At 40.5% G+C, this 16,125-nt stretch overlaps 1 protein-coding gene across 1 annotated transcript; it reads left to right on the forward strand.

Moving 5' to 3' along the window:
- The first annotated feature begins 2,538 nt into the window (after window positions 1-2,538).
- LOC108145733 lies at window positions 2,539-3,524 on the forward strand. The gene has a single exon (XM_017271296.2). The coding sequence runs from the start codon at window positions 2,698-2,700 to the stop codon at window positions 2,884-2,886; it is 189 nt and encodes a 62-aa protein (XP_017126785.1). The 5' UTR covers window positions 2,539-2,697; the 3' UTR covers window positions 2,887-3,524.
- Window positions 3,525-16,125: the final 12,601 nt, after the last annotated feature.

Here is a 16,125-nt window from a genome sequence, read left to right on the forward strand (position 1 = left end):
TTCACAGCTACATTTAAAATCATTACCGATTTTATTATTAGCTACTCCCTAAATCGTTTGGGTTAGGTTTCATTTTCTGACCAAGTGCAGCGAAAGTTTTCACTTTGTCTTGGGTTACGCCCCCTGTTTGCCCTTTCCCACCCAAAAAAAACACTAACTTCACCCGCCACACTCCTGGGCATCGTTTAGTTTCGGCAAGTTGAAATGTACAATTTGCTTTGCTTTCGTTTTAATTTATTTTATTACAAAATGCATTTCTCAGTTGACTTGGCTGACTTGGGTCGGGGTTTGGCAAGGAGTCGGTACTTTCTTTGGCCGCAAACAAAAAGCGAACCGAAAGTGTCGCCGTCGAAATGGAAACAAATTTAATTCAAGTGTCAGTGACGCTTTCCGCGGGAGACCGCATGGAACTTGGCCCGGAAGAAGTTTATTTTCTTGCATCGCCTGGTGCATTATTTTGCCCATTTTTAGCGTTTTTTGGACAACATTTTTTTTTTTGTCATTTCCAGAGTCAGCTATCGTAGCCTGGGCTCTCGGTTATCATCATCGTTTTGTGGCAAGAACAACACGCAACATCATTATTTGCCACACACTGACAGCCGGCGTTTCCTGTCCCTGCAATCCCGTCAAGGACCTGCGATTGTTTCCCTAGTCCATGCGGGCCGAGGGCCGTCGTTATTTGTCCGCCCTGTTGTCCTTTGAGTGTTACTTGAAACAACTTGAACTAAACTGCTGAAAACCATGCACTTGCAACCTACTCGAACTCGAACCCAAAAACCGAGACTCAAACCCCTTCCCTGCCCTTTCGTTTTTAACCAGGTTTTGGCTAGCTGACAAAACTTTTCGCCATTGGGGATACGTGTGCAAAGACTTTTTAAGCGCACAAGGACACTTAGCAACAGCAGCAGGACCTCCGCACCAACACTCCCACCCCTTTTCCCCCTGACATTAAAGCCACGTTACGTGTCCTCGCCACTTTAATTGGACCCTAAACAAGGGTTAAAACGGTGCTTTCCCCCGAAAAATAATAATGAAAACAAAAGGAGATAGCCGATAAGCAACACGCATGTGGCAGAGTGCAAATTATGGCTTGCGAATATAATTGGGGAGCTACAAGCCGAAATGGGGAGATTTCACAGAGGATTTTACATGATCGGCTGTAACACATGAGTAGAATGCAAAATTTGAGTCGAGCTTCTGTTAGGGGGTTTGGCCAGTTTATTTACAACATTAATTAAAAAGCTATGTGCCATTTAAATAATTCGAAAAATAATTATGTGTACTTTGCTTATTATTATCTTTAAAGTTTTATAGATTAGATATTCTCTATATTACATTATTTTTTATTCTCTATAATAATACATTCCAATCGACAAATGACCTCATAGTGACTATCACAAGAAGTCACTCTGAGGTTTTGACAAACTGCGGACTAATTAACTGCTAAGTGAACGAGTAAAACGTTTCCTGCTTGTTTAACGCGTATCCAAATTGAAATTAGCAATTAGCAGCAGTTTGAGCAAGGGTAAACAACACCCAGCACACTAATGATCGCACTACAGCGGTGACCTCATACAGTGCAGATCCCCTGATCTCATTTGCAGTCCGCCAAAGTCGGAGAACCCAGCTGATCTCAGTCTGAACACACAAACAAGATGACGTATACGCCGTGTGGCCGCCTCAATGACGTCAGCCTTGCATTCTCCGCATGTGTCATCGATTGCAACACAAGTGAGCAGCTAGCCGAGCTGCAGATACACCCGTATCTCTATCTGTAGATCCCCCGATGCCGATGACTAATGCCCCAGCCGCCAATGTGGGTCAGGCATGAATTTGCATTTGGCCAAGTCTATTTCGGGCCGACGGCAGCTAATGTACAAAAATATAACCAAATATTTCGGTCATAAAATCAGCGACAACATTGCGAATTAATCATACGGCTCGAGTTGAGTTAGGTGCGCGGTGCCAAGCTAAAATTGTGGTGAAAACATTTGGTAAGAATCTAGGCGTGGGGATACCTAGGGACATTATACAAGTTTTATTTGAGTTTGCTCAGACTGGATGTCTGTTGAAATGAATTATTTTATATTCATGTCATAGGACTTAGTTAGGTGTTCTCAGAAATTTTCTTAATATAAATAGGAACACCAATTCTATTTGCTTATAAAATTTGTAAGTCTTGTAGTCCTATGCTTTCCTACAAGCTTTGACTCCACTCAATTGGACTCCCTATACCCTCTTACTCTCGGTTTAGTAAACCACACAAATAACAGGAACCTAAACGGCGACGGCGGAGATGGAGATGGAGGACTAGTTGGCCAAAATCAATTGACATGATTTCCACATGAATTGCCATAACAACAACAGTACTAACCCATATATTGCAGCTCGCTCCGTGGTTCGTGGTACGAATGTTGGCCACCCAAATACGCAAATGTATCTCCGCGATCGATCAAACTTGGGCTCCCGTCCGTAGCCATTAGTAACCGACTCGACTTGGAGGCCGTCAAGGCAAACTAACCTAAGCCAAGTCGAAAGTCGGAGCGTTGGCCAGAAATCAGTTGGGCAACAGCGAGCCAAGGAGCTGGGACGCAACGCGCAAATCCAGAGGACTCCAGCACACACACTCCAGACTCACCAAGTTCTCCAGATTCCAGACAAGTCAAGGCGAAGAAGTACCCTACACTCGGCGAAAAAATGTGCGATTGCGGCTGCTATTCGTACTGTCTGCACGACAGCTCCTGCTACAGTCACTACCACTCGCATTCGCACTCGCATTCGCATCACTGCTGTGCGGGCTACAAGTATCTCAAGTGCCTCTGTCGCTACTATCGCCATGGGCACTGCACCTGCTCCTGCTGGCGAAGGAAATGCTACCTGCTCTAAGGACTCTGCGGAGGATTCCCGTTCCAGATACCAGATGAGGCACACAACACCACACAAATCACAACTCAAACAACGCAAATCACCAAAGAAATCACACGATAAAGTCCTTTAAGCAGTTGCATAACACTTGGCTGCATCCAATCGAGCACGAGTGAAAAGTGGAAAATGGAAAATGTGGAAAGTGTGGGATGTAGTGTGGCGAATGGGGAAATCAGAGGGGGAGAAGGGGAGCAAACAACTAGCGTGCATACGGGTCGTATGTGCAACGTTTTCAGTTGTCGTGTGAATTGAGTGTGCATGTGCATGTGCCTGTGACTGCGAGTGAAAATGGTTCAAGGATGTGGCCAACACTGTTATCGACTGCGTTTTGCATTTTGAATCTGCAAAATCCCCATTCACACCAAACTCACACTCTCACACTTAACTCAAGTGAAGCAACTCGAATTAGTGCCTAAGTTTTACTTCACACCCCACAAAACACACACACTCGATTAACACCCACAACACATCGTTATCGAACTAAATACATCCAATGTTAGAGCGTAGTGCGTATCGATACGTTCGAGATTTTCGCCATATTTGTAACGTTTCCAATCCAAAAACAATCCAAAAATAAAGTTCTACTCAAACACCACTAACTAAATTATAATTTAATTTTTCTAGGCATTAATACGGGTACTAATACATTTATTTAGGTTACCTGTGAATAAGATTGCCGTGAGCAAAGACATAATTTTACGTGCACAACCTTATGCTAAACCCAAATTCACTTGCTCTAATTATCATCCCCCCATCCTGGCATTAATTTGAATTATAATCATTAGAGTCGCCCTAAAGCCACATAATGTCTCCGAAGGATTCCACCAATGTCACACTGCTGTCGCTTCGTATTTTCCCCTTCCTAATCATCTTTTGCTGACTTTGACTTCGATGAGTTTTCTCGCTTTTTGTTGACATTGCCCAATTGGCCATATGCAAATACCAACAAAGACCCTCTAAGCTGGAAGTCCGCCCCTCTTGTCAGCTGTTGTTGGTTGGGAAAAGCGCCACCAAAGCGCCAAAAAAGTGAAGTCAAAAATGGAAATGTTGTTGTCATTATGTGCATTGAATTACGTTTATTTGATGGGCCCCGCTCCCTGGGAAATCCTCAAGTCCCGCCGACAATGATTATCCGCCGTAACGACACCTCTCCGCCCCTTTGGCCATTAAAGGTGTTCCGGCCGACAAACAAGGTGATTATGGCCAAGCGAGTTGCTCTCTGGACTCCTGCTAATGGACTCGCGCTCACTCGGTCAAGTGCGGGAAAAGCAGAGGAAAAGCGGAGGAAAAGCGAGGGAAAAACGGTCGGAAAAGAGCAAGAAAAAATATGTATGTATATAAGTGTATTTGTGTATACTATATGTAAAAACGTCAGGGGGCAACGCGAGCATTTATTTAAATTTTGCACTGCAGGTTCACAAGGACGTGACTGCGAGTGCCGAACAAATTCCTTGCTCCCCAATAAAACCCCCCTGGTTTTTCCAACTCCCCTCCCTTGGTGTTGGAAATTTTTCGACTGCCTCATGAATATCAAATGATGACGCAGCATTAACGCAAAGGGATGAAACCTGAATAGTGACTGAAATTGGGACTGGAGGCTGTATTAACTCTGGTATTGGTTTTTGATTATCGTGCAATGCAAGTGGGTGTGAGTTTTCTACAGGGACTCGCATTCCTGATAACATTTTAATTAATATTCTGTTGGGAAATCGTAAAAATTTGAACATTCAAGGAATTCGAGAAACTTTTGTTTAGGCTTGCGAAATACTGCACAATTAAGGCAAAACACTGTTTCTTTGTTACATTAAATAAATATAATATGAGTTTTTTTAATTATAAATTCATTTGATTTAAATATCCTTTGTTGTTCTGTACAATACGCAATTAAAAACTTATAATTGACAACTAACGCCTTAATTTAGTTGATTTTATATCTACCAAAAGAAGCGTATCTTTGAGAAATCTTAACTAAATAAAATTTAATAGTAGTTATCTAACGAAACTTTCAACATAACATGTACGTTAAACTAATTGCAGACGAATCCACAACTCTTATATTTTGGTACAGTCATGCTAATGAAGTCTCCGCCCACCGCCGACCAGTCTCTTTTCTCTGCCGCACACGCCCCTTTCTCGGCCACCTCCCCTTATTTCACCGCGTTTTAGTCGCTTTTTATGACTTGGGTCTCATAAAATTTTCCAGCTGACTAAATTTAAATTGCGCATGCAGAAAAAAAAGCACATACTCGCACAGACAACAGAACTAAGTAAAGCCCAACGTCCAACAAAAATTTGTGTTGCGGATTTTGGGGGGCGGTAGGGGGCGCGGCTGTCGACGGCGTCGGCGCTTGACTGCAACAATGTTGCACCATAATTGTCTGGAGCTTAATGCGCTTGTATGCTCGATTACCGCGCTTCTTTTCATTTCCTCCTTTGGGCACTCTCTTTTTTTCGCTCCTCTGGCCACTCTTTTTTTTAGCTCCTCTGGCCACCCAAATCTATTTTCCCTGATCCCCGCAAAATCCGAAACAAGAATTATTGCAACGCCAGCCCGAAATGAGGAAAAAATATGAATTATTTTTTTTTTTTTTTTTTGTTTTATATATATAAGGAAGGGGGTTTACGGTCGTGTACAGAGGGCGTGTGAGAGGGCGGAAAATGAATAAATCTCGTACACTGTTAAGCAAGACAAAAATCTGAATAAAGTGACTTTACTTGGGTGGTCTGTGGCCGCCTAGAGTTTGTCGATAAGTAATGGCCAAATACTTTTCCTGGAAAAGATTTCTATGGCAATCAATTTAAAGGAAATCTCCAATTAAAGACAAAGATCTTAGAGGTGATACGTCAAATAAATCTTTACTTATTGCAATCGCTACTTTTTTTTTACAGCCATCAATATTATATATATATAAGATTAAGATAACTTACATGTTATTGATATATATTTTTTTCCCCATTTAGGTTATTAATTTTAGAATCCATCGAAAAGAATAAGAACATGATGATGAACCTGCCCTTTTCTTCCTTTCCTTCCTTTCCTTCGTCATCTTTCCCTTTCGGTTAATAATCAGTTTTACAAGAACTTCCTACATTGGAGTCATTAAACTACACGAGACATATGAAATGGGTTTAACAGGAACTCGTCAAAGTAGCAGCTACCCCGTTAACCCCTTCGTTGCATCCATCGAAGCTCGGGGATCAATCAGTTGTCAGTGGTTCCTTTTCACACTGGTTGCCAGATCTATTAGCAGCCGCATGACAGAAAATGCTCTGGCCATCAAGTCTGTGGACCCTCTCCCTCCCCTTAACCCCCGTCTGCGGCTGGCTCCTTCATTATGTCTGTCTACATTTGGTGCAACAATGTTGCAGTTGAATTATGCTCAAGAGGCGGAGAGGAACAAACAACTTAAGCACTCAAACTTGAAGTTTTTATTTATTTTAACTCTGCTTAACCCCTTCTCTCCCTTAACCCTTCCGCACCGCTCGCCGGGTTGGTAAAAAATTAAGTTTAGTGCGACCGACGACGACTTAACGATGCTTTGGTCGCAACTTGTTGGCCTCCGCTTTCCGTTCGTGAAGGAATAGAACTGAGTTGGCAACCCTAGAGCTAGACAACAATTGCAAATCATTGAAGTCATTAGCACGCCGAAAGAGATGGCGAAAGTGCGAGTAAGTGAGAGGGGTAGAACGGGCAGCAACTTGGTTATCTGCCATCTTTTAAAGCCCGTTTGGAATCATAGTTAACTGTTTGGCGGAAAAAACTAACGAACAAACACTTCAATACCCTGGAAAATTAATAATAACGCATTTACCGAACATTTTATTGAAGGTTCTTATTTTTGGAAAAAGACATTGATATAAGTATAGGTCACGTCTTATGATGCTTTAATTATAAAATATATTATATAATCTTTTGAAAGAAAACATTTTCTTTGATAAATAGTAACATTCTCTATGGTTAGGGTATGCAAAACTACAGCAAATATTTTGCCAACTGACGCTCCCATTGTGTGATCTGTCTTGCACCTTTTTGTCTCCCCGGCCTGTCTGCCCCCCTGGAATCGCGATCATCTTTCACTTTCTGCCGCTGGCGCAGGCGCAGCATTTTTCAGTTTTTCTGCATTTTTTTCCGTCTGCAGTCCATTTTTTTTTTATTTAGCAAATGCAATTCATACATTTCCATTGAGCCGACTGCCTACAGCCCCTGAAAACCCCTCTGCTCCGTCTGTGGCTGCAACAATGTTGCGAAGTGAAGTGGAGAAAAAGAAAAAAAATTGCACATTTTGTTTGCCGTTGTTGCAGTTGCTATTTGTGTGTTGTTTTCTGTTGCGCTTTTTTGCAGTTTGTTTTTCTGTCTTCTGTTTCGTTGTTATTTGCTGACAACAAGTCTCTGCTTTGGCCACAGATTTCCTTTTTGCGTGTCTGGCTCTTTTTCAGCGTGTTTTTCCCCTTCTCATCAACTCACTGGCAATTTCCCTCATCATTTTCATATTTTTCGCCATTTTTTTTCGGTCTCTTGTTTTCGTCGCTGCTAATTAACAGTTGGAACCAACGCAATTTAAATTCAATAAACAAACAGACAACAAATTAGTCATACGCCACGTAAGCCTTGACGAACAAAAACACCAAAGCAAACAATAACAAATCATTATTTTAGCTTTGAGAATTTTTTTCGACCACTACAATGACTGCCATGATGATTCTGAAGCGGATGGCAATGATGATGATCTTATCATATTGTTTTGCAATTGCAAGGGCGAAAGCAGAAAGTCCAAGCTAAATAACAAATATGCAGATAAAAACAAAACAGCGATATTCATGTGAAAACGACAATAACAAACGCTGAAGCATCAACGGCACAAAAAAAAGACAAACACAAATTGACAACCACAAAAAAGAGAGCGTTATTTTATACTCAGTTCATTTTTGGTGCGGTTTCGGCTTATGTGTGTCAAAGTAAAACGCAATTTATATTATTTATTACGTGAGCCAATTTCGATTTGCAAAAAAAAAGTGTGCAGAAAAAAATCTGAGGGTTTGGTTTGGGGTACAAGATAAAAAGCAAAACAAACCCAGATAGACAACCACAACAAAGGAAAACAAGCTCATTTTAATGAAACTCTGTTGGAATTTCGAATTTTTGTATGCTAATGCCAACAAAAAATAAAAACACAGCAAGGCGTAGAGAAAATTTGCCAGAAATGAGGAATTATGGGAAAATCCACCAAACGCCAGAAAAAAACTGGTAATAAATGTGAGAAGTGTTTGAATAGCGAAGAAGTGGCTGGCACAGAGCTAGTAGTGAAAGTGGAGGTCGCCGAGTTCATTGAGTTATGAGATCATCGCGGTTCACCGAGGAAGGGAAACCAACAAACCCAGAGAAAGAGTTATTCGCCAAGAGGTCAGGGTGGAAATGCGCAGGGGCGCCAGACGAAGGTTGGCTCTAGGCCATTAAACCGTGAATGTGCGACTCTTTCAAATAACCGCTTAGATAATGACAGTGCAATTTCAGTTGTACACATAATAAAAGATTTATTTTATCCGTCTGACGCAGACTTAAATAGATTAATATTAAATACTAGATTTCTTGCACTAGAAAAACTATTTATGTTTTTGAATAATTTTTTAAGGTCTATGAGTGTAGGTTTAACAAATTCATTTTGAGAAACTTAAAATTTGTTATTGCCGATTTGATGATCTTCTCCTATATTTTTAAAGTCAAAGTTTTTTTTATTATTGTATGATGCTTCTTTATAAAAGTTAATAATGTTGCATCTTTTGTTTTTAAAGTAATGAATAATAACTTAAAATATTAATTTGAACTAACTTAATTTTTTAAAAATTAATAATTTTTTAACAGGTATTATATTAAAATCATAAGTTTTTTTAACTTTTAATTTGCTAATCTTACAAAATATAGGGCCTATTATAAACCTGTATCTTTAAATTAATCGCTAAAAGTTACATTTGTTTTAAACCTTTTAGAGAAAGGTTTTCTGATTCGATAAAAGTGATCATATTCCACCGGGTCAAAATATTCGGTCTTATTTCTGCCCAAACCATTTTCCATAATTTCACATTAATTTTTTCCAGCAAAAGCATTTTCTTAAATCTTTGGACCGTTACCACTTTCTGCAGAGTGTCTCTTTCAGCCCCCCTTTATCCTCCTCTCTTCCATATCTTTATCAACATTCCTTTTCGTCCCATTATTCGTCTTCCATCAAAGACCGCAACTATTTCAGATATTTTTTTGGCAACAACATCATCAACTAAATTACTTTGCTAGCGAATTTTTTGCGTTTATTGTTGTTGTCATTAAGGGGTCCAAAAACGCAATCTACACATACACACTAATGCACACACTTTGAGCCGCCTCTGCCGCAGTCGACTTCGCTGTCGCGGTTTGTTTACAAAACAAAAACTCTTTTTTCCAGGTCAAATTTGTTTACATTCCGCTTTGGAAACTGGGTCATTGTGAGGCGTGTGCGAGCGAGACGGCCATCGTTGTTGGCTCTGGCCAGGCATGCGAAACAGAGACGGGGATAATGGGGGCATGGGTGGCGGCAAAGGGGCAGCAAGGTGAGACCATGTGGGAGGGGGGATGGGTGCAGGTGGGAAAACGATGGGGAAGGTTGCAACTGTCGACGATTGTTATTGCTGTTTATGTGCGCTGTGTTATGTGGCTTTTATTGTGGAGCCAAAACTAAAAACAGCTTGAAATCGCCGACATAACAACAACAACAAGCAGTTTGGGGCATGCCACCAGCGGTGAGCGGCTGTGGATAACGAGCTTTTCGCTTTGCAAGCAAAAGCAGTGTGGCAAGGCGATCTCTTGCTGACATTAGAGTGACCAGAGTTTATGGGAATATAGATTGACAGATAAAATCATTATTAGCATATTTTGCAAAGAGACAAGTTACGGATACCTTCAACTAGTCGTTCCAAACTGTTTCAAATAATTGTAAGACTTAAAATTAATTTATAGTGGTACGAACTTTTATTCAAAAGAGTATAAAAGTGATAAGTTAGTTATTAGTTTTTTAGTTGATTACAAATGTTTTATATATTTAGATCATGAAAACTTATTGGGGTGTTAATATATCTGTTTGATATATATATATTTATCATATATATATTTATTATTTTATATATATTTTATTTTTCCCCATTCTATTTGGTCACACTTTACACAAGATCATTTGAAGATTGCAATTAGTTGTTTTTTGGAATTTCCGCTGCGAATGTGGTTTTGTTGCGGCAACAACAATTATACGCCCCAATGCAATGAGCCCCTGCCCCTCAACAGGCAGCCCCATTCGACTCACTCAACATGTGTGTGTTTGACTGTGCAATTTGAAAGCTATTTGTGTCAATGACAAATGATTCGAATTTATCGAAAAATTGCAATTTGTCAAAGTAAAGTTAGCGTGTGTGCGACAGAGAGGGGAAATAGTCGAGGCGGATCTATGGGGCAACCTTGGATGGAATGCGAACACGACGTTGCAGCAGCAGTAGCGGCAGCAAAATGATGAATTACATGGTGGCCAGAGAAACAGAGATGGTGGCTTCGAGGGGGACTCTACCAGACATCATACCAGTAGCCAGTGGGCAAGGCAACTCAGCCGTCAGCTTAACTGAAATCAAATCGAATCCAACCGAGTTTTCTCGCCGCTGCCGCCTCAGTCGCCAAAATGTCGCCGTCTGACACTCTTGATTGCCAGCTGACAGGTGGATGTTATGGTGGCAGGGGGATTTATGGCCAGAAGGGGTTGACCCAGGGAATGCCTCGTGTCGTGTCAGTTTGTCGTACAACCAAAATGTCTCTGACAAACTTAGTAAATGCGAAGAATGCTGCGCCACGGAGAAGTTAAATATTTTCGCTACACAAGGAATGATTAAATGGAAAATATAGTTGAAAGTTATTTCACTTGCATTTTTGTCGGGGTGCCTGAAACTTTAAACTAGCTTTAGATGGGATCAAGGTCACTGTTTAAATTGTTAATCGCTAGAAGAAATTGTTTTCCTTTCCCAGTTGTTAAAAGACATTATAGTTATGTTTTTAAAGCTTAGTCAATTTTCCAAAACAACTTAAATATAATTTTATTCGACCAGCTACATTAGTAAACTTCTCTGCATGTATTTTCTGCACTTTAAGTAACACATTAAACAAGCAAGACTGCTCCCCCTTACCAAACCAACAGCCACTCTAAGAAATCTCCATGGACACGGCTTTCGTTTTAGTTTAGTTGCAATAATTTTTTTTCCCATTTTTTCTCTTTTTCATATTAAACTCCGCCTCCAGCGGCTCCCCCGCTAAGTTGGCCTCTCCATCGCCGTTCCACTCAGTAACCATAGACACTGCGCTCTGTTGACCATTTCAATTGTGCATCCTCTGCTTTGCGGCACATTAACAGCCGTCAAGTTGCCCTATATTGCTCTGTAGACGAAGGAGACCAAGAAGCAACAGGAACATTAAGTAAACGCCGCGTGTGGCATCAATCTTCATCCCGCCGACTTGCGAAATGACGGGGATTGTGGATTGGGGATTGGGAATTGACAGGGGCAACTGCAGCGGAGATCCATCGCCACATCCCACCCTAAATGGGCGACGACCTCGTGCAACAGTTGGAGGAATCTGTTCACCCTTCCTCTATTTTAAGGTAATTAGCAGACGTATCTGTGAGCCGTATAATAACCAAAATAAGTAAATGGAAATGGAAAAAGTCGACGAGCAGCAGCGGGAAGACAAAGATTGAATGCCAATTTTCCGAGATTTTCTCGTTCGCCTTTGTTGTTCGCCTAGAAATTTAATTTGGCAAATTGAATTTCAACCTGCGCCGGGCAAACTTGGCCTAAACCCAACAGAAATGGGGCAGGGAGCAAGTGAAAGCTTAAGTAACCAAAAAGCACAAAAGTAAACTAGTCCGGGCTGAAGATGAAGAGCGAGGCGGCATGGATTTGAATGGACCACCGATTGCTTGTGATGCGCAAATCGTGAGGTCTAAAAAGTTTGGGAAAGTAACAAAAATATATTTTTTGGATGTGTCTTGTAAGTCAGTCTGTTTGATGTGAGTGCTTACAAAATGTATTCCAAAGATTTTATTTAGAAACCGATTTACTAACCGATCTATTTGTTCTAAAGACTGTTTTTTTGAAGAATGATGATTAGTTTGCAACATTTGTTACCAAAGACAAAGTTCAACCAATTATTAAGAAGCCTGTCGATCATCTGGAAATATTTCCCTAGTAAATAAAATAGTTTTCTTAGGAAAATTTAACTGGATATATATAGGTAACTATATACCATCTCTAAGCGAGAAAACGGGAAAGGCGAACAAACAACGCCGAAGCGGCAGAGCGACAACATCTGAAGGAAATCTGCTGCCGCATAATGTGATAATAAAAATCTTTTATTTGTCATTCGTCGACGTCTTCGTGGTCCTTTGTCTTTCAACGGATATGTGAAGTTCCGTCGTTGGCAGGGGGGCTAAGACTAAGGCTAAGTCGAAGTCCTGTGGCCCCCACCATAAAACTTCCCCCGCTTTGCACACTGGCACACACACTCATAAATCTTATCAGCGGCTGCAGTTGCTCACAAATTTGACATCGGGGCTTCCCCTTCCTCATTCCCACTCACTCGGATGCCTAATTCCCGGCTCGTGCGTTGTTTGCCTTCAAATTAATAGCCCAAAGTCGGTCCTTCCCTCATGAGTTGCCCTCTTCTTTTCTGGTTTTACTTAACGCTACTCACGTCCCAACTTATTGTTCTCGCCCAGTTCAAGTCCACTCCTCATTTCTCTTCCTGTTTGCTGTCAACGCTGAAACTTTAACAGTCAACTTCCACTTTTTTTTTGGCTGGAAGCAGGCAAATTGAAGGGTGACTTATTGCAACTCCGAATGAGTTGTCATTTAGTTTTCTTATTTCGCACCCCAACCTCCAGTGAACGAGTCTATATCCCGGTATTCTTTATCCCCGAATGGAGTCCGCAATCGATATTTGTGGGGAAAGCTGACCCGTTCTATGCCTTTCGTCCTGTCATCGCTGTTATCCACTCACGTTCGAGCCAAAACGGCAAAAAGCAATCGAAAGACAAAAGGAGCTGGGAATTGGAAGTCGGTATTCGGTAGTTGGTACTTGGTAGTCGGAAGGGCTAAAGGCGGAAGAGACGAGTTCGGAGGGAAATCGAGCAGATCCGTTCGGAAACAGCTTAAAACAAAGGGAAGGAAATGGTTACGATGGCAGAGAAATAGTAACAGCGTTAAGAACGGACAGGAAATGTTAAGGATAGTGGAACAATGAACAGTAAAATAGCTGGGCTTGAAAATTGAAATTAGATTTCCAGAGATTTTAATTTGAAATGAGAGTGCAAATGATGGCTCGAAACAAACAGGAAATTTACTCATTTGTTTTATCGGTATTTAAAACTAACTCTTTAAATTTCTTAAATATATATTTTGCCAATGCCTTAATCTCTTTTTGTGTGTTTTTGTGTTGTCTACCCAAGGAATACGCTTGAAAATAAAATAAATAAAATCAAATAATTAGAAGAACTTAAAACCCAGTAATCCCCAGAAGCATGTTTCCTCATTCTAAGTTTAACAACAGACGTTTCGGGGTGAGATAATATGGTATTGTAGTGTCTTATATATTTAAGATATAAATATTCCTCATGGATACTTGGTCGTTTATCTCATGATTGTTCTAAAAAAAACATTTTGAACATCATATTTAAGTTTGCTTTTCATTATTTGCACTTTCGACTTTTTTAGTGCCTGCGATTATCCGCGTGATTAGCTTAAAATACACACACAACACAGGGCACCCCTCCCCAAAAAGCATAAGGCCACAGCGTTTAGTAAGAAATCTAGAAATATTGCCAAAAAGGCTTTCACATTTCCGGCGCCAGCTAAAAATATTTTGACGTCTTTCGACGCTACGCAGAGTGGCAAGAGCCCCATTGGGGAAATGGCAGCGTTTGGGGAATGTTGTGACTTTTTTTGCAAATGCGTCCGAAGAGCTTTATGCAATCCAAAACGTGGCAGTGGCAGCAATCATAAAAATACCGCGCCACAGAAATAAAGAAACAGTCCGTCATCGGTCTAGGAGCTTTAGTTTGGTATCTCTGCTGCGTCTCCGTGCCCCTGCCAGTGCCACGCCCTCCTGCCTGCCCCCCGAAAGTCCAATGAGGCCTGTGCGTCATTGTTGGCCTACATTGGCGTAAATCTCATATGAAAACAAACAAGGAAGGAGAGACTGTGGGGAGAAGGTAGTGGACCAAGGATTACCCTTCTAAAGAGAAAAAAAGAACGACCGTATGGAAAACTTGGTGTATCAATTTATAGTTGAAGTTAAAAGATTGCCAAATATGTTTCCTCACTTTGTCAAGACATTTTCCCATCATTTTCGTTAGCGATTTGATTTGAATCATGATAATTAAAATATGATTTTTTGGCGACCCCCTGAAAATGTTTTAACCATTAACATTTTTAGCAACTTCTCGAAAATTTGATGACGCCACAAGAAAATTTAATTTTCTAAATTTGCTTTAATTTTAATAAGAGTTTTAAACAGAGTACGAATAAAATTCAGAAACAATCGTAATTTCTTTATTTTATTTTAAAAATCCAACATAATCGTTCTTTAATGTTTTTATATATGAATCTAAAAAGAATCGTGATTTGAGATTTTTATTTTGACATTTTTCAAATAAGCGTTAAATATGATTTTTATACGGTATTATAATTTTAGTCCAAACTATTTTTAAAAATATGAGATAAAACTCTATTTGCTCTGGTCTGTACAGCTTGCATGCGGTCGTACAGAGACTCGTGATTATTATTTTGGGTATAGTCAATAGATTTTATAACGTAATATTTAATTTAATTAAACGATCACAACCCGCATAATGGCACATTTACCTCAACGAATAGAGTATCGGGGAAAGCATCACAACTAATTGACTTAGTAGTGAGAGGGAAAACCATGATGACATGTTTTCGGATAAGACAAGCAGCCGGATGAGGAGGAGGGTTGTCTGGCGATGGTGGGGCGGATTTGGGAGGGGGCGTGGTCGGGGGGTTGGAAAACTCAAATGAGTGATTGCTGTTGGCAGGCGCGTGAGCGAAATATTCATAAGCATTCAAAGGCATTCGCATAATTCATTCATTCCCAACACCAACAGCTGGGGAAAAGCGAGAGGGAAGGGGCGGGAAAATTGGGGAAAATGCGGGGAAGGTGTTAAAGCAGAAAATGTTGAAAATCCGGAAAATTATTATTTTTATTTCTAATTTTTATGGCAAAAGTTTAAACCACTATATTGCTTTTGCAGACTCATCTCTCGTTTAAATCAGCCTTTTTAGGCAATCATCTAATTGTCATCTTATTGCGAGCGTCATTCATAGTTTGTTTTTCTGGCTCGCAAATATTTTTAGTCACATGGCTAGCAGGTATAAACTGTTTGACTTTCCGTGACGTTTGTCGCGAATTTTGGCGTTTTTTGCAGCGCAAATTGATAAATGGTTCGGATTGTTTTCTTGTGGGAAGAGAGTGAAACCAGCGTAAGAGAAGAAAAAACAAAAATAGAGAATAAAACGAATCACTGAAATTGTATTCGCATTTAACGTTGAGTCATTTCTGGGAGGAAGTGAGTATTGCAGTTGAAGGCGACACATTTCGTGGCAATGAACTGCTTAGAATGGTCAGTGAATTGGAAGGGAAACATATGAAATGTGAGAAGGATGCGAGGGCAGTGAAATTGAAGAAAGAAAATAATTGGTAGAGTGACTGTGCTAATGAATCAAAAGGGTGGCAGGCTCGTGGGCCTTATACACAATTTCGGAAATGATTTCCATATCATTTTGATTTCATTTTTTATTTGTACAGTCCCTCAGTTATAACTGTCTTGATAATATGCCACTACAGGCCTTACATCCCCAAACGATTTGATCTCTGCCAGTGGAAATTACCGACTTCCTGTGCAGCAATTCACAAACTTCCCCTTCCACCTCTTTAAGTTTCTCTGCGAGATGAAGCCAAAAGATCAACAAAGAAATTTTCCATCATCTCCATCGTCGCAACTCTCACAATCTGTGCTCAATTGTTGTTTATTATGCATTTTGACTTGACTTGAGTGACTTATTAATTGGGAATGCGGAAACTTCGTGCGGCAGAGCTTGGATCATTGTTGCAGCGCTTAGTGC

Source organism: Drosophila elegans, unplaced genomic scaffold (genome assembly GCF_018152505.1).
Source record: "Drosophila elegans isolate 14027-0461.03 unplaced genomic scaffold, ASM1815250v1 contig_208, whole genome shotgun sequence".
Classification (NCBI taxonomy): Eukaryota; Metazoa; Arthropoda; class Insecta; order Diptera; family Drosophilidae; genus Drosophila; species Drosophila elegans.

Coding starts and splice junctions, on each gene's coding strand:
- LOC108145733 (XM_017271296.2), top strand. CDS start 2,698: ATGTGCGATTGCGGCTGCTATTCGTACTGTCTGCACGACAGCTCCTGC.